Genomic DNA, 23,056 nt, shown 5'->3' on the forward strand with positions numbered 1-23,056 from the left:
ATATAATGAAAATATTCAAGATAATATGCTGAACTAAATCACATAGCTTATCGTTTTCCATATCATATATCTTAGTTACAAGCCTACGATACTGATCTCGCTGGATGGATTTCGTGCGGATTATCTGTTGAGAAACATGACCCCAACGATTTCTAAACTGAGCAAGTGCGGTGTACATGCACCTTATATGAGATCAGTTTATCCAACAAAAACTTTTCCGAACCACTACAGTATTGTCACTGTAAGTATATTTTGTATTCCAGACACATCCATCAGATTAAAATATGTTTCAGAAAACATGTTTTCAATGCAAAATATATTGTGTTTTTCATTCCTAGGTATCCTTTTGGCATATATAGAATTAATGCAAGATACTTCTGCATTATACGTTTTACAAGAAGTGAATCTGTATTCGCACGATCTCATATTCCCAGCTTAATTGTTTTTCAACAATGTCCTTTGAAGGCATGTTTTAGTTAAATTTCAATGTTTACATACTACATTACTACTTGGATAAATCAAGTCCAATATAATTTTCATAGAAACGTTTCAAAGAACATGTACAAATGAAAACAATCAAGGCCTTCTTGTGGTTTGTCGCCTAACTTACCACTGTTTTTCGTTCATATCCTTAGATAATCAATGCCTGCGTATCTGAATTCTAAATCGTGATAAATACATATGACGACAAAAAGCTGAAAGGTCTTGATTATTTCTAAATATTAATGGCAACCTTTTTCCGCGATGTGGAACGTGCGATTAGATCTGACGTCATTCATAAAATATCATAAAATTGGCAGCAAAAAATTTAAAAGAAAAATCAATAATAGCTTAACTACTTCTCCCATGGTAAAGATTAATGAAACGACTATGCAGTAAGGATATTTTTTAAATCATAATCAGGAAAAGTATTTGTTTCAGAAGACAAATTGCAACTTAAAACGGGCTGTTTTTTTTTGTTGTACTGTCCACATATCGTTAGTTTTAAGTCGGAGATTGATATGAGTTTCTAATGTTTATGGGAAACACTCCTGTTTTGTATAACATTACCGCGAATATGTAAGTATAAGGACTGCTTGTTAATTCACGCGCTATTATACGGATATGAATCACTTTTGGACTTCTGGCATGTAGTCCAAGAATCATTGGCGCGATTCATTGATTTGCCAAAGTCCTAATCTGGTTAATACCTGTATAAACGCACAAGAAATACAAATGTAGTTTATTCTTATTTTTGACCGTTTGCCTGCTTTGATTCGAGCAAATATTTGCTGATTTCATTTTCTGTAATTTCAGGGATTATATCCAGAATCTCACGGGATTATAGACAACAACATGTACGATATGGAAATAGGAAAACGTTTCTATTTAGGTAGTAACACATCAGGTGACCCAAGATGGTGGGGTGGCGAACCGGTCGGTACTTTTTGTGTTGTTTTTCTTTGGTGTGTCTAACAGACTATATTGATCCTGGATATTGATAGCAATGAGTGTTTAATTTACGCCTGTTTCCATGTTTTGATAACATGATGTAAAGATGAAACATAATAATTTGATTTCAACCCGTTATATTATGGTCTAATAGCAGTGGTAGTTGTAAGTATTATATATCAATATAGAGGTCAAATCACTTTCACGTCTATGACCTTGTTCTTTATTGCGATATTGACTGGTATTCATTGTCAACAAAATCAAGACTGAGTTTTCATTATGGCTTTTGTTTCTGTAGTTTATTTAGACCAGAGCACGGTCAGTTATATAGCTTATGTATAATTTCTATCAGTCATAACATATTTAAGTCATTTCATAAACAAATAATCGAACCCTTTATTTATATGAGCCGCGTCATGAGAAAACCAACATAGTGGCTTTGCGACCAGCATGGATCCAGACCAGCCTGCGCATTCGCGCAGTCTGGTCAGGATCCATGCTGTTCGCTTCTAAAGCCTACTGCAATAAGAGAAACCGTTAGTGAACAGCATGGATCCTGATGCGCAGGCTGGTCTGGTTCCATGCTGGTCACAAAGCCACTATGTTGGTTTTCTCATGGCGCGGCTCATATGATAATGACGTATCGTCATCTTTAGATATGGCTTACTGCCAAACGACAAGGTCTCAAAACGGCGACATACTTTTGGCCTGGGTCTGACGTTAAAATTCAAGGTAAGTTGTACGTATGTACATGTAGTAATTTCATGTTGATAGCTATGATACTTTATATAAGTAAAAAACGCACAAACATGAGTAAGTCTGATCAATCAACCCGAAATATTTAATAATTCTTGATATGTCAAAACAAAATGCTTTATAGAAAGTCTGTAAAAAAGAAAAATGTTGAATAAGTTTTGATAAACAACACACTCAATCTTGATAAATGAGCACAAAATGTTTAGAAAGAATAAGTCTTGAAAAATCGACACGTAGTTTAATGAGAAAGGATTGATAGATTTATATACAATACACACATAGGTCCGTTATAATGATAATTATTTTTTTTCTTTGTAACAGGAGAGTATCCAGATATCTTTAAGAAATATGATGGGTATGGTATTTTTTATTTCATGTTTATAAGACATGCATTCAGATTAAAATGAAAATAAATCGAATTCCATACATATGACACAAATCATCATGTGTTTAACGTTGCTGAGGTAAAATGAAACCATGTCATGCTTTGGTACATGTATAAGTGTAATTGACTTGATTTCAAGTATAAAAACAGCCGATTATCGAATTAACTTTGTCAAAGAATTATTTTCATTTGTATATTTCTACATTGAATTTATTAAACACGTTGAATAACACGTTGTTATTATCCCCCGACGAAAGTCGGAGGGATATAGTTTTGGCGTTGTCCGTCCGTCCGTCCATCCGTCCGTCTGTCTGTCCGTCCGTCCGTCCTTCCGTTCGTCCGTCCGGAGCCATATCTAGGAAACAGTTGAGAGTATTTATTTCAACTTCATATACATGTTCACCACTATGAGTTCTTGCGGCCCGTCAAGTTTCAGTCAGATTGCCCAAGTAACACCAGAGTTATCGCCCTTAGAAGTTTCTAGTGTTAACTATATAGGATACTATAAATATGCCAATTTCTGCATCATAACTTTTGATATATTTGACCTAGAACTATGAAACTTAAACAGAATTTAGATCACCATAATATAGTTGTGTACACACAATTTCATTCAGATTTATTTGTAAATTAAGAGTTAATGCCCTTTAATTGTATAAAAATCCACATATTTGTACATAACAAACTTACCATTTGGTAGAATTTCATTGAATTTCTTTCATTTTTTTCCATCAACATTTATTGTAAACATGTGTAGTTGTGTACCCACACCTGGTCACCCGCTTACCTTGATCACACACCACCTTCCCTATCCCCCCCCCCCCCCCCCCCTCCCCACCACCCCAAAAAAAATAATTCCTTATTTTAGATTTTTTTCAAACAAACTTCATATACATGTTCACCACTATGAGGTTATGGGGCCCATCAAGTAACACCAGAGTTATGGCCCTTAGAAGTTTGTAGTGTTAACTATATAGGGTACTATAGATATGGCAATTTCTGCATCATAACTTTTGATATATTTGACCTAGAACTAGGAAACTTTAACAGAATTTAGAGCACTATAATGTGGTTGTGCACAGACAATTTTGTACGAATTTCTTTTGTAACTTCAGAGTTATTGCCCTTTAATTGTCTAAAAATCCACATATTTGTACATAACAAACTTACCATTTGGTAGAATTTCATTAAATTTCTTTCATTCTTTTCTGTGAACATTTATTATAAACATGTAAAGTTGCGCACCCACACCTGGTCACCTACTTGCCTTGGTCACACCCCTCCCCCTCCCAACCCCACTCCCCCTCCCCCTCCCCCCCCCCAAAAAAAAAAAAAATATTTTTCATTTCTTATTTTAGATTTTTTTCAAACCTTCCAAGTTGTACCATTCCCCCACCTCACTTCTCCACCCAGTCATGCCCACCACTGATCATGCACCCTTTCCCCCCCCCCCCCCCCCCCCCCCCCCCCACAACTTCACCCTTTTATCCGCTTTTTTTTTTCATTTTTAATTTTCAATCAATATTTATAATCAACATGTGAAATTTTGTTTCCTCTCCCGTTCCTCTGCACCCCCACCCCCTAAAAAATAAATATATACATATATCTATATAAAAACATATATATATTTCCATTTTATTTTTTTTTAATGTTCAAACCTTCAACATGTTAAGTTGTGACTGCACAAACCTTGCCCTCAGCCATGTTCAAGATATCTTACCTATGTTCTCTAAAGGAAATCTGTTCTTTTAAGTTCAAATGAACTTGTTAAACAGCAACACCTGGTGCCAAACCACTCAAAGACAATATTTCGTTCCAGTTAAACTTCAAGCTCACATTTCAATTAACTGCATTTAATTTTAAAAGCTAAGCTAGTAAGCATATCCCATTCAAAATAAATTCTTTAGTAGGGATCAAAGTATCATACATTTATTATGTACTCTTTAATTAAACATTTGTTTTCTGTTAAATTGATTTTGACTAATGAAATTATTTGCTTCTTATTAACATCCTTAACTTTTTGCCGGATATATCTTTTTGCCATTCCTCACCACAAACCCTTTCGGCGGAGAAACCAATTAATCGAATTTGCTTGTTATATTCAAATTTTGCCTTCTTTCACTTGGAATAAATAATATATTTTAGATCAGTTACGTATTCTTCTCGTGTACGTGATGTCATTTCCTGGATGTCGCTGCCGGAAGGAGAGAGACCAGATTTCATCACCCTGTATTTTGATGAACCAGATTTAGCCGGACATAAACATGGTCCAAGTGATGAAGCAGAGGTATATTGACTTAAATGGAAATGCGTAATATGTAACATAAACGAACTTCATGCTTTTCTTGGACATGTGAGCGGATAGCTTAATCAAACTATGAGTGAATGAAATTATTTGAAATTAACATTTTGATTATAAAATTGAAGACCGATTGTAACTATTATATTTATCTCCGAAAAAATGGGAGAAAGTCTTCGTTGTATTTTTGTAACTATTGTTACAGTCTTTCGAAACATAATCCGCGGCGGGTTGTGTAACTCTTCTACGTCACAGAGTGCTTCTTTAAATTATATAAAGTAAATGATATTGAAGCTTTTGATCTGTAATATTTGCCTTAAACTAGTTTTTTTCCAATAATATGCAAGTTAAGTATCATGAAAGCTTTTCAGTTATATTTTTAAATATACGTTTTTTCATTTAATGAGCGATAGCATGATGCCTAAAACTGATCCAAATTTCTTGCGATTTTAACTTATCTGAAATACTTTTAAGATAAATTGATCTTCGTACTGTTTTAATAGGTTACACCACAGGCATATTATGAACCGTAGGCATATTATGAAGTTTATTGTACAGTACTAAGATTTATATGATATCTAAAGCTCCAGCTACTGAACTTAAGCGTTTATACTAGTATTTTATATTTATTTATGTACATATATATACCTGGTACTCTATATACCAAAAACGAAACTGTAAAATTAACAAAAAAACTTTTCAGATTGGTGCAACTTTAGCACGTGTAGACGAAACCATTGGTGAACTGATGGATGGCTTGTTTTCTAGGAAGCTACATCATTGCGTAAACCTTGTTATTACTGCTGACCATGGTAAGTAAATACTGCAAGTAACTGAGGAAATGTTCTGCGTACTGCATATATATTTATGTAAACATTTAGATATATATTGGCACTTTGACGTTATATTTTTGTACACAAAATTTCGTTGAAATGATTAATGGCGATCAGTTTAACCTGATGCTATTGAATGTCCCCTGTCAGTGTGAACACTTGTACACATTGAATGATATATATTATCACCAGACGTTAACACAGATATATCAACATTATGTTTCTCTTTATTTTCTTCTCCTAGGAATGGATGATGTAAGTTGCAAAAAGATTGTTCGCCTCAGTCATTACGTTGACAACGACTACCTGAGAGGCAACTTTTACATTTGGGAGGGACCATTTGGCAGAATAGCGAATAAGTACCGTTACAATTCAACTGTACGGGACATATGGCCAGCTGACAACCCAGGTATATGACTCATATTACCTATTATTTAATGTGTTTGTCTGGAAAGTATAACTTCATTACAAATTTAAATCATTTGGAAACATGTTTTTATCAGTAGTTGTAATAACACCACAGTCTTTTGTTTGAGCTATATTGATGTGTATACACGTCTGATAATGTTGTAATTATCACAGAGCCTTATGATGATCTGCTGTCAAATATAACGTGTGCAAGTCCTCACATGAATGTGTACCAGAAGACGTCACTTCCTGTTCGTCATCATTATACAAACAACGATAGAATTGACGACACAATATTAGATGTTGAAACAGGATGGCTTGTTACTCGGTATATAACTATCTTTAGTTTTCCTCACAACACAAAGAAACTCACTAAAATGGCTTCAAAGATGATTTACTTGCTCAACAAGGCTACTTTGAACGAATTTTATGGCCATAGTTCTGTCTACTTCTTTAGCAGATAACAACAATCAGATAAATGACATCTTTTTTACTTGTTTTACATACACGTATATATTTAAAATAAACAAAATTCAACTTGCCCGGATTATGAGGTATCTTTGAAACAATTGCTCTAGTTAGTTGAAACATTTATTGTCATTCTATATATATATCTTCGTAAGAAGCTATATACATGTTTGAAAGTCACAGTGACATTTCCCAGTTTAATGGTTTTTACTCGTTTTATAAAAACACAACTTTTTGTTTTTTTAGCCCTTTCTATCTTTTCGTAATTTGATATTTCTGAAATTTTGTTATGTAGTATGTTGACCAAATAGAATCATGCTTAATTGTGGAAAAAGCTTTGAGTAATTCTAAAATATTGGCAAAATGAAAATGGCGGAAAAAATGTTTTGTCTAGTAAACATTATAATGTTCTCATTTTCTTAGCGGTAATTACAAACATAAAAACAAAATTCATGGAAATGAAAATTAAACCTTAATGCTTAAAATAGTTTTTTCGGATAGTAGAAAAGTTTTTCTGGAGTACACTTCCACAAGGTATTTACAGTAACCAATTTTAAAAACAAAATCTGCGAAGCCTTAGTAATACATGTATTTCAGCATATAAAACAATGTGAAATTATCCCTACTGTCTCTGCTTGACCCATGTTCAAACTTGTACCGGTTTCCATTACACATTTTCTTTGTACTTTCTAGTTTATATATTTTCAGTATAATTCAATGTACAAATTTTTTACGTTGACGCTCCTGTTTTTAAAAGTTGGTATGTTTAATTAGGAGCTATGTCAGGAGTTGTTGGGGCGGTAACCATGGATACGATAATATTTACAAAAGCATGGAGGTATGTGTCCTTGTACAAGCATAAAGTATTGCATTAAATTCAAAGAATTCATAGATAAATATACTTTGCAACATTTTATCTGTATGAAGAAACAGTTCTATTTTGACTGATTAAATTTGATTTTCAAACTTTTCAGATACATCAAAGATATGATGATATGCTTCTACATATAAAATGAATTTATTTTATCGGGTTTAGCGTCACACCGGCACAATTGCAGGTCATATGGCGATATTCCAGTTTTGAAGGGTAGAGGAAGACCCCAGGTGCTCCTCCGTGCATTATTTCACCACGAGCGGGCACCTGGGTAGAACCACCGACCTTCCGTAAGCCAGCTGGATGGCTTCCTCACAGGAATAATTCAGCGCCCCGAGTGAGGCTCGAACCCACATCGATGAGGGGCAAGTGATCCAGAGTCAGCGACCTTAACCACACGGCCACGGAGGCCCCAGATGTAAAATGAAAGTAATATTGATTTCTGTATACTATAGCAAAATGTATATGTGTTTAACATCAAATTTTTGGTATTGCTGAAGTCCGCTGTGGTTGCATTTTAAGTGCGGTTGTTATATTCAATTTAACGTTACGATATTTAATAGGAAGCACTCCGTTATATCTTGCACTACACTTTTGTTTTTCAGGCGTTATTCCTTGCTTATGGTCCCGCATTTAAATGGAATCAGACAATCGATCCATTTGAAAACATCGAACTTTATAACATGTTTACTGGTAATGTCTAGATTATAAAACTTTATATTACATGGATTTTATTTTTGTTGTTAATATAATTGAATGGCACTTTGTCTCCACTATTGTCCCTACTGTCTCTGTGTTATTATCATATACTGTAATTTCAATGTAATTTGTACATTATATTAAAAGTTATGTAAGTACATTTTCATATTGAATAGCTCTGGTATATAATATGCAATCTTTTTCATTTATCATACACATCAAATGATTTGCAGAAATTCTAAATATTACTGCTGCCCCTAACAATGGAACTGTGGGATCTCTGAACCATATTCTTAAGGAGCCAGTGAATGTTAAACGTGAAGAACAGTATGAAGAATATGAAAACTCTTCATCTAAATATAGAAGTGCGGACGAATATGTTTTCTTCGTGAAGTCACTAAATTGTGCTGGAAACTGTTCATCTTTGTCTGTTAATGAGGCAAGTTTATTATGTTTATCATATTTGCATAATTGATAAACTTATTAGTCTAAGATTTACTAACAACCTATCTGAATTTTATGAATCACGTCAAAATGAAAATCCTCACAATGTTTCTCGTCACCAGGTGACTGCCTTGACTTTTGCAAGTTTTTTACCATTTTTAACTTTTGTCATTTATATTTTTGTCAGCAGATAAATGGATGAATCTTATTCTAAAGATTATTTAAGTTAGGCGGGCGGATTGTCGTGTTTTACAGTTAATTAACTTTTCCGAACAGATAAAGAATATCTACACGGCCTTATCTGAACCTCGACCAAATAGAAATCATACCCCACTTGGACAGCCAAAGCTTGATGCAAATTCATTTCGGTATAGGAATGTGACGCTACTCAGTTATGAGGACTCTGTGTTGGCGTATGATAAACAGTTGGAGATACCAGTCTGGGTATCACAAACATTGAACGGATCACAAGTCACGGTATTCCTTTTGAAATATTTGTGTTGCAGTTGTTCTGCAGTAAAGTCCTCTTTAGTATAAACCTATTAATTCATCAGGACATACAGTCGTAAGGCCATCATCTATTAATTTATCTCTTTTCTGTTTTGTTTTACATCTCCCTTTAGAAAATTAGCTTTCGGTTTATTCGGTTTAATTGCTTTTTTCCAAATGATGGTTATCACGTTTTTTCTTTTCACGTTTTTCCTTATATGGCAGGGTCCAAGGGAAATTGGGAATTGTTATATACCAGACCCGAGAATACAGAATCAGTCTACAAATATGTGTGATTCCAGTCAAGATGTAATGCACACGCTATTAAACGGTATTTATAATTTACATCAGGAATAATCTTATGGGCAAATTTTTGATGCGTCGATTAATTAATCTTGTACCCATAAAGTGCGAAACTGTGCTCACTCCTATATCCCTTTTGAATCCTCTGAAAGATGTTTGTATTGGGACAAACTTAAAATGGCTTAAGACGTATGGTAACATCAAAATGTGCACGACAGTTAAGCCTGTTATTATGCAATCGTTAAATTATGCCGTTCAGAAATAAAATAACACTATGCTTCTTATAATGTATGTTTGATCGTGTAACTATATTTTGTTGCAGAGTATTTCCAGACAGACCGTAGTAGTTCTACCTTTCTATCACCAGGTCTAACTAGAATGAAGTCTTCGTTTTATGGAAGTATGTAATTTCCTTTTACTTGCGTGTGTTTGAAAATTGTATGCATTATACATCATCAAGAAAAAAGAATAAAACTGAACATTATGGTTAACAGTGTCATATTCAGTAAACAATACATACAATGATAATTAAAGATACATTCAGGATTTTTTTTCAATTTGTCTTTCTTGAAATTTATACATTATTGTTGACGACCTCCTTTGTTCTTAAAACAGTGCAACAGAATATCATTTTCTCACATTTCACCTACTGATTAATTAACGGTCTTATCAGTCTTAAAACAATTTTTGTCAATTCTAGATATTTGGAAACCAGTTATGAATTTCATCATTAAGAAAATATTACCTAATGAGGATGTGAACGTTTTGCTAGGACCAGCATTTGACAATGACCATAACAGTTTGCCAGATAGTGTAAACATAAGGTTTGTTTATTAATGTCCTCTTTCTACGTATTTCTATCGTGATGTGTGAATTGTTGTACGTTTGTGGAACACACTTCATATTTCCTTACCAATGGCGTAAACACCTCCAAAATTTTTAAACTTGATGATAATTGATAATTGAGAGGGACGTCTGAAAAGCGGAACCCTGTTATGGATCAAGGCGAAATATTGCTTGGGAATGACCAGGTCGTTTTCAAATTGGTTGGGCAATATTTACCTACGCCATCCACAACTGAACAAATTAAGTATACTAGTATTTGTCGATGTAATTATTAAGAACTTTTTACGCTAATATATTTATTGGAACATTGGTAGAACACATACATTATCATCATTTGATATGCTTTGTAGTATCACATACATTTTTCAGACTGCTATATATATTATGTTTGTCGTTCTCCATTGAACTGCAATTTGTTAATATGATATTATGCTGCCATTATCCACTGTATAACTATGAAAATGTTGCTTATGTTGTTTACTTGATGTAAATCTAAGTTGGAAAATAAAGTTTGAAAGTTTGAAAGACATCTACATCTACATCTGTGTCACTGATATAATAGAGTGTACTGTCTGTGTTGATCTCAATGTGATCTACTTGTCAAAGAGTAAAATCAGTCAATATTTGATCACATGTTAGACATGGACATCAACACATAACATTTAAAGCATTTGATTATTAAAAAATATTCAATTAATATGAGGTCAGGAGTTAATGTTTACAGTTGTTTCTTTTTTTCAGTCTTCCAAGCCATTACTTCATCATCCTAACAAACTGTATGGAGACGAGCAAGAAGATTGATACTTGTGAGAAATACCACATTGAATCATATATCATTCCTCACCTTGATCATACTAGAATATGTAAGGTAAATAAGAACTTTCATTAGATAAAGAAGGGTTTTTAATTTCCCCAAGACGTTTCTAATAGCATCGGCAGGATGGTAAAGTCCATGCCAGATCTCGTAGTAGGCTTAAATTTCTCTAGCTTAACACACTATGTAGACTAGCCACTAAACTGCTAATAAAATATTTCTACATTGATTTTCCTTTTTTTCTAATTCAATTTCGTAGAGTCAAAAGCCAGTCTATTCTTGATATTTCTTAGAGGAAAGATGTTAAAATTATCATTGTCGGCTCAGTTCACGACATTGAATCATAAAAATGTAAAAACGTATATCATAGTCTATGAGCTAGTCTATACACTGTGTAATCTATTTAGTGAGATTAAACTTTCGTCAACACAATGTTTAGTAATTACTTTTGTTATACGCCCGAAGGGACGTATTATGTTATGACGCTGGTGTCCGTCTGTCCGTCCGTCCGTCTGTCCATTAGCAATTTCGTGTCCGCTCTGTAACTCTTGAACCCCTTGAAGGATTTGAAAGAAACTTGACACAAATGTTCACCACACCAAGACGACATGCAGAGCGCCTGTTTTGGATGTCTTGCTTCAAGGACAAGGTCACACTTAGGAGTCAAATGTCATATCAATTTGTTTCGTGTCCGCTCTGTAACTCTTGAACCTCTTGAAGGATTTCAAAGAAACTTGACACAAATGTTCACCACACCAAGACGACGTGCAAAATGCTCCGGATGATTGCTTCAAGGTCAAGGTCACAGTGAGTGTTCAAAATTCATATCAGTTTGTTTCGTGTCGGCTCTGTAACTCTTGAACTGCTGGATGGATTCAAAGAAACTTGGCAGAAATGTTCACCACACTGAGGCAACGTGCAGAGCGCATGTTCCGGATAACTCGCTTCAAGGTCAAGGTCACACTTAAGGGTCAAAGGTCATATATTACTTTGCTTTGTGTATATTGCTCTGCTTTGCAGTGCTCTTGTTTTTATTTGGCAGATATCTTTTTTGTTCACTTGCAGTAAATTTTTTTAATTACTTCCCTTTTATGTTACTATAAATAGCTTATTTTTAAACTTTTTTAGTATTGGCCGTAGGGAAAAACCGAGACCACTTTTCTGTGGTACAACATGGATGGTACCTCCAATTTTTAAGTGTATTTTTACATACCTGTACCTGATAAGGATTTTTTTTGTGGACTTTGAACATTTTTTTTTGTGGACTTTTGTTTTTTAAGTTTTCCTTTTGTTTTTCCAGTCCTTTGGGATATAACAGTCAAGTTCTTTAAATTTTGCTCCCATCCTCTGATGTAACCCTTCGCGCGTATATTGCCCCGCTTGGCGGAGCTCTTGTTCGATTTATGACAACCACACATTACATTATGATTTCTATTTCCTTTTATTTGAAGATGAACACATATGTAGCGGATCTAACACCGTGAAAACATCCAATATAAGGTCATGCATATAGTTTGTTTCTGACATTGCTACTCGATACTTATATTGCCATTGCTGTGGAATCAATTTAAAATTAACACGTTTATTTTCAGGACATTGACACATTCTTGAAAGAAAACGAAGCGAGGGTTCGTGATGTTGAATTGCTTACAGGACTTGGACTTTTATCAGCAGTACCGTTTGATGTTGCCGTCCGGTTGAGAACCTTGTTACCACTTAATTTTGGATAGCTTTACTTACACTTCAAAGTGTATATGAGTGTAAAACGTGAATTTGTACGTTCAACATTTACTATTCATTTCAGATATGTACTCCAATATTTCTTGTGTTCTGCATGAATCGAGTTGTTTTATCAGTATATGTAGAAAGACGTTTATATGATCAGTATCTGTGATGAATCTGCACTGAACATACCACATCAAATCAAAAAGAATCCATGTCATGATTTCTTCAATGATTTTCTTTCATTCAACAAATTGTAAATTAGAATATTCAGTGATGCCTTGTTCATTCTAGTAACTGTTTTCTACTCTAGTTTCAATTATCGCGTTTCTGTAATTTTGCTTGACACAAGCAATTCTCATTTATTATTGTATCAGATGACACCATCCCACTTCTATATCGATTCAGTTTCGTGTATTTCATTTGATATTTTAATACATCAGATACCAGATATACTACATATCCATTGATATCTTTTGTTCAAATAAAACTGTGATTTATATGAATAAAGTTCATATCATTTGTATGCCTCCGCTGTCGAACACCTGGGAGAATATAGTGTTTGAACTGTCAGCGCGTCCATCAGTCTGTCCATTCGTCCGTCTGTCACACTTTTGTATGTAATCAACTCCTCCAATTAAAATTGAACTTGGTAAATATCAGCATTAAGTTGTCATGCTTATATTATCGGGACTTTCAGTGTTCTGAATTTGTCCCGAATAAGCTTGAAAAGTACCAAAAGCCGTACATGTACTAACAGGGATAAACCTGAATGTTCATGTTCTGATATTGTCCTGCTATAAAAGAACCAGTGACGGAATAATTAGTAGATCTAGCGCTGAAAACGTTAGCATTTGTTGTGTCCGAAGCGTGAAATCATCCCGGATTACTGTTAAGTGAGAGTTCGTAATTTCATTATATTCTGTCGTAACCGGATGACTCTAGGTTGTTAACTGGCATAAGTGTGTGCGCCTATGCGTTCTCCTAGTTTCAACTTGTAAGGCCATCGTTGAAGTCTCCGCCCTACGGCTTCCGCCCTGGATTGTCTCCTCGGCATTTCCAGATATGTAAATAAATTGAATACACGCGAAGGTATAAAAACATGTAGATCTATACCACGTGCTCGGGTCTTAAACGGCCAAAAAGCAGGTAGACAAAGATCTGAAGTTTATATTGCTAAGTCTACTAGATCTATACAAATTATAAACATATTTTAAATATTTAGACTTTCTAATAAATCAAGAGTATAACATGCACAGCTCGTTTATAAACTCTATTTTAACAATATTAAAATAATAACTAAGAGAATTTTTTTCTGACCTGTATTCATTGCTGGAATCTTCGAAAGAGAACGCTGTGACGAATGTGATGCATTACGTCAGCAGGGGATAATCATTACTTTAAGCTTTACTAGACAAGGCCGCTAGAGTTGTCTTCCCCTCTCGACAATGACATACATTTCAAGACAGACTTAAATATATGTGATTAAAATGAAATGAAACTTAGTATACGTCATCAAACATGGAGTTGACATGCACATATCGTCGTATTAGTTTTGGTACACTGCAACTGCCGTTTTTTATTGATTTTGAAATATTATAACTCATATCTAGATAGATCTACATCGAAATATTTTGTACTCAACACGTCCTTCAGTTTTCGTCCAGCAGAATTGAACTTTGTTTACTTCACCAACATGAACTGGTCACGCATATTGTTTGGATTTTTATATCCGTTTATGTTTTTAAACTATTTGTCCTTTTTCTGGACGTTGAGTTTCTACACCGGGACATTGTCTAATCATCAACAATTTCCATCAAATTGAAATGAACCTTGGTACACGTCATCAACATAAAGTGGACACGCACATGTATTTTCAGAAAAATAAGACACTTTTCATGATAAATTTCGCGTGTTCATGGCGAAAACAAAAGCAGGGTCGTTTACTGCGCGACGCCGTCAACAACGCGATCCGAGAAAGAGTCAGTGGCTTCAATCTGGCGGCGTTTCACCAAAAATCTGTCTACAACCCCTTTTCTTTTAATAGTTTGACAGCTTATTATTTGTAGTTTACGATGATATATGGGTTTTTCTAGAAAGTATAGTAAATAGATCTCAACTGTGGCGAATTTACACTAGAACCCTTTGGGAAATGTTTTACTGGTATAAAACATTTACATTTCATGAGGAATTCAGCACGATTTTATGTGTCGCGACACTAAATGTGTAGAGAAAGTAACTAATAATTTGAGGGTTGTGCACCTCGGAGAGGGTCTCAGGAGTCAGGTTGATAGGGGTACGGGGCATGCTATTAAATCATATGAAAGGAAACGTCTGTAAACAAAGATAATCTTACGTTATCAGTTGTAAACCATATTTCATCATTATCAATGCACGTGCACTTGGGATCATCACAGGTTGCACAGTTCAATTTACGTGATCAGATTTCTACTTCACAAACATAACAGAAACTGATTTCATTTGAAAAAAATATCTGACTGATGATTCTAGGAAACTCCTCAAATATAGTTAACTGATCTACCAAGACTTAGGTAAGTTGAGGGAGTTAGTTTGTTTTCCATTTGTTTTAAAATGTTATGGTCAGGTGCTATTTTTTATTTCACTAACTGCGTCTCCATTTTTTGTCTGATCTTTTTTCTTTTCTCTATTTGACATCTGTTGTACTTTTTCACTAAACCTTTTTTCGACTGTAGCGTTTGCATTCTTCTTTCTTGATTACAGGCTTCATTTTCTAACTGGTAATTACACTGTCGCTCACGACATAAGGCAGTCCTCTCCTCACGTTCAAACTAGAAAATGCTTTTGTAAAAAGGCGCATGTCTCCCCCAATGCAAAGTCCTATAGGCAAGAAGTCAATAGGGGTCAGGAGCAAAAGTCAAAGAGACACTGATGGTTGGCTGCAATAGGGATCATCTACTTGGCATGTCCAGACATCCCGCTAAATTTCAACACTCGTGGCCTAGTGGTTCTCAAGTCACTGTTCAGGCTCCTGTGACCCTGACCTTTGATCAAGTGACCTCAAAATAAATAGGGGTCATGTACTCTGCATGTCCAATCATCCTATTAAGTTTCAACATTGTAGGTCAAGTGGTTCTCAAGTTATTTCCAAAAAATGATTTTACATGAACAGGCCACTGTGACCTTGACCTTTAATAGCCTGACCCCAAAATCAATAGGGGTCATCTACTCTGCATGTTCAATCATCCTATGAAGTTTCAACATTCTGGGTCAAGTGGTTCTCAAGTTATTGATCGGACCTGGTTATCAATGTTCAGGCCCCTGTGACCTTGACCTTTAACAGAGTGACCCCAAAAACAATAAGGGTCATTTACTCTGCATGAACAATCATCCTATGAAGTTTCAACATTCTGGGTCGAGAGGTTCTCAAGTTATTGATTGGAAATGGTTTTCCATGTTCAGGCCCCTGTGGCCTTGACCTTTAACAGAGTGACCCTAAAATCGTTAGGGTTCATCTACTCTGCATGACCAATCATCCTACGAAGTTTTATCATTCTGGGTCAAGTGGTTCTCAAGTTACTGACCGGAAATGGTTTTCAATGTGCGGGCCCCTGTGACCTTGACCTTTCACAGAGTGACCCCAAAATCGTTAGGGGTCATCTACTCTTTATAACCAATCATCCTATTATGTTTCAACATTCTGGGTCAACTTGTTCTCTAGTTATTGATCGGAAATGGTTTTCAATGTTCAGGCCCCTGTGACCTTGACCTTTGACGGAGTGACCCCAAAATCAATAGAGGTCATCTACTCTTCATGACCAATCATCCTATGAAGTTTCAACATTCTGGGTCAAGTGGTTCTCTAGTTATTGATCGGAAATGGTTTTCAATGTTCAGGCCCCTGTGACCTTGACCTTTGACGGAGTGACCCCAAAATCAATAGGGGTCATCTACTCTTCATGATCAATCATTCTATTAAGTTTCAACATTCTGGATCAAGTGGTTCTCTAGTTATTGATCGGAAATGGTTTTCAATGTTCAGGCCCCTGTGACCTTGACCTTTGATGGAGTGACCCCAAAAACAATAGGGGTCGTCTACTCTAGCAGCCCTACAAACCTATGAAGTTTGAAGGTTCTAGGTCAAATGGTTCTCCAGTTATTGCTCGGAAATGAAGTGTGACGTACGGACGGATGGACGGACGGACAGACGGACGGACGGACAGGGCAAAAACAATATGTCTCCTAGGGGAGACATAATTACTTCATCAAAAGAAATCTGGTATTTGCAGTCTTCCATGCTTTCAAAATGATCTCTGAATTCGTACTGGGCAACTCTCTTTATCTAAAAAATCTAAAAAAAAAATTATCTACGTAGAAAATCATATTCTGTATGTAACTGATCAATATTTGAAACAAAAATCAAATAAAGTATTTTGAAATTCTGACGACAGACTTTGCCCAAAAAGTATGGAATTACCTATCTATCCATTACTGTGTGTATTTACAGATGATGTTACTGGCTTTTTACTGGTGTGCTAATTACTTCAAGGATTTCTCTTTTTACTTACACTTTATCCCTTAAGTGATATTATCCTGCAAGAAACCAAGCTGTTTCTGTTTTGACTGCCTAACGAAACAAAGACGATATTGAATCTAACTCATTAAGTTATATAAACATAGGACCTGCGTCATGACAAGAATTTACAAATTTCGGTGATAAATATCCATTTGGCAGTATCGAGTTGCAAACTTCGATTACATGTACAGAACTTCGATATTTCTAAAGAATGTACATCGAAACATGCATGCATCATTACATTAATGCATGAAGCTAATCTAAGAAGATAATATTTGCCCGATATTTGACCTCAATCCACTTTTCTCAGAAAATATAAACATCTATTTTCGAGAATTTTGCTAATGCAGTTCTGATAAGAATCTCCCTAATACTTTTTCAAGAGAAAATGTAAACAATCTGCCTGGTGTATATCCTGTTTACTTGCAAGAACTTCACAGTTTTACAACTTGATATGTTGATGCTAGCAAGATGTGTAAAATATTCTATATTTTGGTTGTACTATATTGTCATTTCCGCACTTTTACGCTACGTTAAAATCATCGTCAGAAAAAGAATCTATTCATGAACTTATTTTTGATGAAATAGGTGCTATTAAACGGAAAGTATGGGTAGATATGTCGGCTCAAATTCGAGATCTGGCTGAAAAAATTGATGGATTGATATCAGAGGGGAAGACATGTGAGTGCAAATCGTTTGGGAACAACAATGTCTCGGATCAAGACAACCTTGTGACACATCAAGAGTATGTTAGGCTATTGAAAGGGTTCAATGAAGAAAAGTGTATTACTAAGGCTATGGAACATAGACTTCAAGACGCTTTTTTGAAAATTTCAAAACTAGAAAATGAACTCGGTATTTATAAGCAGGAAAATTACAATCTAAAGTTAGAGTTTGATACGTCTTCAAAGGATCTCAGAAAAACAGCAGACGGTTTGGATAATGCTCATTCCTCTATCATTGGCTTACAGTCTGCAGACGACGATCTTAGAAAGGATATAGACTCGGTTAATAGTACATGTTTTGATTACCATAACTTTAACACCGGTTTCCTTGGACCTTCATTTGTAAGTGAATGGATGTTTATGCGGGCTCACGACCAGGAAAATGTTCAACGCGTTGTGCAACATGGATTAAGGGTATTGCCGTTCAAAGTAGAAGTTCAAATTCGACCAACAACAGGACCTAATGCAGGTTGGATATTTCACGGAGATCCAGCCTTCCAAAGTGATGATGACAACGGGGAAGTATACGGGGGCATTGTTTATTTGTATAACGAAACACATGTCATTCTTGTTGCACCAACTAAAAGTAACAATCAAGATGCAGGTGTTGTTGTAAACACCGGCAGCGCCGATTTCCGACGTATTGGAAATAATCACCAAACTGCCACTGAAGCCTACGTGCGCGTTAAAGTTTGGGCTCCCTCTGATTTTCCAAAGCCAGATTTTAAAACAGATTGGTTACCGCTAGATGTAACAAACAGTTCTTTATCATACTATGAACTGAAACACGGGTTATCTGGATACCCTCGGTTTATCAATGTACAAATTCGTTTTCATGCTGCAGATTATAGCGTGGTTTCTGAAGGTCTTGGCGCCACCATGATGCACCGGAAGTATTCAAACGCAGGGGGTGTTGTTTATGCCTTTAGTGACAAGAATGTTCGTCTTTGGGCGGGATATTTGGAGTCAACATCAGATAATGGACATTACAGGCTAATAGGGTATAGCGATGGCTGGGGTTCTGATCCGATAAAAGGTGTTAACATACTCAAAGGCGAATTCAGAATCCTTTCATGGGATCGTAGCGTACCAATGCACTATGATTTTGACACTGAGGTAAAAACCGAACGGAATACATATTTCTCGGAATGGCCTGCCTATGAACACATTTCTTTTGATAGTGACTTACTGTCATTCTATGTCGAGGCAGTTGATGGAGTTAACAAGGGATACCGTTTTAGAGGCTACGGTAATTCCCAGTCCATTGATTCACCTTTCGGCGGAGCTGTGTATGCGTTTAATTCTGGAGGTGATTTCAGAATCTGGCGTCCAAATGCCACCACTGATGGGTACCTAATACATGTTCATTCACCATATGGAAACGGGAAACATGTTCAAGCTTCAACAAACGGACAGTACGTGAGCACATTGATCAAGAAGTCGGGACCAGTGTCTAGACCTTAAAAAGAATGTATTTAATAATGTTAAACATGTTCTATACAGCGAACGTTCATTATCTTTTCAATGAATTAAGCCAGAAGAACGATTTGCATTGATCAATTTTGGCTTGTGTTCAAGATAGTTAATGATGCGACAAAATACTGTAAGATAGTTAATGATGTGACAAAATACTGTCTGCCTCTTTTCACAGTTCATATGAGAAAAGTGCTTTTGTAATACCCAAGAAAAGTATATAGAGAACTGATTATTTTCCTACGCATTAACTCTTCATCGTGCTTAATTTAAACACGCCTTTGGTTTATATGTTACTTTTTTTTGTTTCATTATCTGTTATCATGTCAAAGTACATAGTGATGTTGTCAACACAGCGTGTTATTAAAAGCTAGAAAGATCCAATGATACTTTCAGATTATAACGTAACATTTTGACAAAACAGTATTTTATTTTGTCAAAATGTTACGTTATAATCTGAAAGTATCATTGGATTTTTCTAGCTTTTAATAACACGCTGTGTTGGCAACATCACTAGGAACTTTGACATAATAGCATAGCTTTTTTGACATTATAAGACACTATTTGGACAAATTATCAGCACACTTTGACATGATTACATAGTTTTTAAACGTGATAAAACACTGTTTTCAAAAGATAACACCTAACCCTGAGAAGATAATATGACTATTTAACATAAGAAGACACTGTTTTGACAAATTAACACCACACTTTGACATGATAACATACATAATGTGTAGTTTCTTTACATAATTAAACATTGTATAGGTAAGTTTACACCATATTCCGACAAAAATGTATGAAATGACCGGGCATAAGACAGCTGCGGCGTTCCATATAAACTTGTGTTTTTATGCCTTCGTTTAAACGCACTGATTCCGTGTCCACCGAATGGTCGGGCACCGTTGCAGAAAATTTGTTTATTTTTTACAAACATGACATACTTTGAAAAATTTGTACTCTTGATAATCTTTATATTTAATTTAAATAGAGATCTAAAAATCATATATTTCTACAGAATAAAAGATAAATATTTCAGTAAATGCTTCCCGTTTTATATTTAACGCCAACTTTCCAAAACTAAAGGTCGTTTTGGATGGCGTCATAAACGTCACCGGCAATTTGGTATTCATAATACAGCCGCGAAAGGGTTAAGGACACTCAGAAAGATCTGTTTGCATGGAGGAAGTTGTTCTTTCTTGCTCTTGCTGTCAAATATGTCATACCTGTTCGACATAGTCCAATTTATTGACTATTGATAATTGGTTCTCTCCCCCTCCCCTACCCACACCCATCTCCAAACACACACACACTTTAACTTAGTTTCCCACCCCACCCCCTTAGTGTTTGTGCAACAAAAAGGGAGAAAAAAACTAAGCAGTTGATTTTTTTTCTTCCCTGGTTGTTTTTTTTCTAGTCCCAATCTGTGACTCCGGTGATAATGACGTCATGAGTTGGACTAGTTTCCCTGTTTCTTTTATCACTCCAAGCTTCTGTGCACAAACAGAGGAAAATAGTAAAGCAGTTGAGTTTATTCTACCCCCTGGTTAGTTTTCCGTTTAGTTTATTGTACACAATAAATGAGAAAAAAATAAGTGACACCTCTCGTTTAGTTTATTCCTTCTCAGTTTTTGTGATCGAACTTCGTCCGTCGTCCGTCCGTCCATCCCTCCGTTCACAATTTCTTGTGAACACGATAGAGATCACATTTTTCAATCGATTTTAATCAAATTTGCACACAACTTGTATTGGCATAATATCTTGGTTCCTTTTGAAAACTGGCTAGATCCCTTCCTGGGTGCCAGTGTTATGGCCCTTAAAGGGCCAAAACTTGCTATTTTGGCTTGTGAACACGATAGAGAAAAACAATAACAAGTGCCATCCCCCGTTTAGTTTATTCCTTCTCAGTTTTTCTGATCGCCCTTCGTCCGTCTTCCGTCCGTCGTCCGTCCGTCCCTCCGTTCACAATTTATTGTTAACACGATAGAGACAACATTTTGCAATCAATTAATTTTAATCAAACTTATACATAACTTACATTGGCATAATATCTCGGTTACTTTTGAAAACTGGCTAATCCCATCATGGGTTCCAGGGTTATGCCCTCTTAAAGGGCAAAATTTGCTATTTTGGCTTTTGCAGCCATATAGAGACTTCAATTATGGTTTGATTTGATATAAGCTTGCAAAAATATCTTTAACAACAATAGATCTTGGATTCTATGATGGATCCGTCAGATCCAATCTTAGGTTCCGGAGTTACGGCCCCTGATTGACCCCTGAAAGAGCAAAAATTGGTTAATTTGAACGTTGTGAACATGATAGAAGTGACATTTTACATTTGATTTTAACTACACTTACACACAACTTAAGTCACAATAAAATCTCGGTTCCTTTCGAAAACTGGCTAGATTTCATCATAGGCTCTAGAGGTACTGACCCTGAATGGGGCAACAATTTCTATTATGTTTTAATTTGATACAAACTTATATAGAATGTTTTTTTGATGATTTTAAAGCCAAGTTCGAAACTGGGTCTCGAGTAGTTTCAAAAACTAGGTCACCAGGTCAAATCAAAGGAAAAGCTTGTCAACACCCTACAGGCCACATTTTATACCTATCTTCATGAAACTTGGTCAGAAAGTTTATCTTGATGATTCATATACCAAGTTTACAACTGGATCATATGGGGGTCAAAAACTAGGTCACCCGGTCAAATCAAAGTAAAAGCTTGTTAACACTGTAAAGGCCACATTTATAACCATATCTTCATGACACTTGGTCAGAATATTTATCTTGATGATTCCTAGGTCAAGTTCGAAACTGGGTCATGTGTGATCAAAAACTAGATCTCCCGCTCAAATCAGAGGAAAAGCTTGTTAACACTCTAGAGGCATATTTATGACCATGTCTTCATGAAACTTGGTCAGAATGTTTATCTTCATGATTCCTAGGCCAAATTTAACAGGCGAGCGATATAGGGTCATTATGACACGCTTGTATATAAAAGGGAGGAAATACTGACCAGCTGATCATGATTCATTACCCTGTGGTAGGTACCCCGCCCCAATAGTTTGTGTACACAAAAAATAAGAAATTAACAATGTTTATTTTTTTTATCGATTATCTATACCATTAACAACCCCTGCCCACTGTCTATTATTCATATTATTCATGTATGTAGAAAATACATACCATGGTGGAAAGTACTAAATAGTAAATTTCTTCCTCTTTCACTGTCTATTATTCAGGTATTTAGACACATACGTACTAGAAGAAACGTCTACTAATTAAGTGTGTAGATACATATACAGGACGGACGAAGGGGAAAAACAAAGTACTCAGTTCCTTCCTCTTTCATTGTCTACCTGGTCAGTTGGCCAAGGCCAAAAAAATTGAAAGTCGTAACCCAGAAATAAGGCAAAGGTTGACTATATTATGGTTTTATACTATCCTTCAGAAAACTTTTAATTAAGGTTGGATGCCGGTCTTAGCAACATGACAGTAAAACTCAATGACGATTTAAAAAAAAAC

The 23,056-nt window shown here is 35.5% G+C and overlaps 2 protein-coding genes across 2 annotated transcripts in view; both read left to right on the top strand.

Annotated features, from left to right (window-relative positions):
• The window catches only part of LOC123525752 (uncharacterized), a 38,715-nt gene extending 25,422 nt beyond the window's left edge, over nucleotides 1-13,293 (top strand). Inside the window, exons 39-55 of the mRNA XM_053538519.1 lie at nucleotides 76-241; nucleotides 1,297-1,416; nucleotides 2,088-2,163; nucleotides 2,509-2,542; nucleotides 4,718-4,859; nucleotides 5,575-5,683; nucleotides 5,949-6,113; nucleotides 6,287-6,440; nucleotides 7,355-7,418; nucleotides 8,060-8,147; nucleotides 8,387-8,592; nucleotides 8,874-9,074; nucleotides 9,312-9,417; nucleotides 9,712-9,789; nucleotides 10,090-10,213; nucleotides 10,977-11,103; nucleotides 12,642-13,293. Coding sequence (XP_053394494.1) covers nucleotides 76-241; nucleotides 1,297-1,416; nucleotides 2,088-2,163; nucleotides 2,509-2,542; nucleotides 4,718-4,859; nucleotides 5,575-5,683; nucleotides 5,949-6,113; nucleotides 6,287-6,440; nucleotides 7,355-7,418; nucleotides 8,060-8,147; nucleotides 8,387-8,592; nucleotides 8,874-9,074; nucleotides 9,312-9,417; nucleotides 9,712-9,789; nucleotides 10,090-10,213; nucleotides 10,977-11,103; nucleotides 12,642-12,779 — 2,098 coding nt within the window. The 3' untranslated portion in view covers nucleotides 12,780-13,293. The remainder of the gene's footprint in view (nucleotides 1-75; nucleotides 242-1,296; nucleotides 1,417-2,087; nucleotides 2,164-2,508; nucleotides 2,543-4,717; nucleotides 4,860-5,574; nucleotides 5,684-5,948; nucleotides 6,114-6,286; nucleotides 6,441-7,354; nucleotides 7,419-8,059; nucleotides 8,148-8,386; nucleotides 8,593-8,873; nucleotides 9,075-9,311; nucleotides 9,418-9,711; nucleotides 9,790-10,089; nucleotides 10,214-10,976; nucleotides 11,104-12,641) is intronic.
• Nucleotides 13,294-17,728: 4,435 nt separating this feature from the next.
• LOC123524738 (uncharacterized) lies at nucleotides 17,729-21,125 on the top strand. Its single transcript, XM_045303195.2, has one exon. It carries the CDS (start codon nucleotides 17,944-17,946, stop codon nucleotides 19,513-19,515), a length of 1,572 nt encoding a protein of 523 aa, XP_045159130.1. The 5' UTR covers nucleotides 17,729-17,943; the 3' UTR covers nucleotides 19,516-21,125.
• Nucleotides 21,126-23,056: the final 1,931 nt, after the last annotated feature.

This window comes from Mercenaria mercenaria, chromosome 3 (genome assembly GCF_021730395.1).
Source record: "Mercenaria mercenaria strain notata chromosome 3, MADL_Memer_1, whole genome shotgun sequence".
NCBI classification, from domain to species: domain Eukaryota; kingdom Metazoa; phylum Mollusca; class Bivalvia; order Venerida; family Veneridae; genus Mercenaria; species Mercenaria mercenaria.

What these genes read in the sequence shown, in the direction of transcription:
- LOC123524738 (XM_045303195.2), top strand. Translation starts at nt 17,944, where the DNA reads ATGTCGGCTCAAATTCGAGATCTGGCTGAAAAAATTGATGGATTGATA.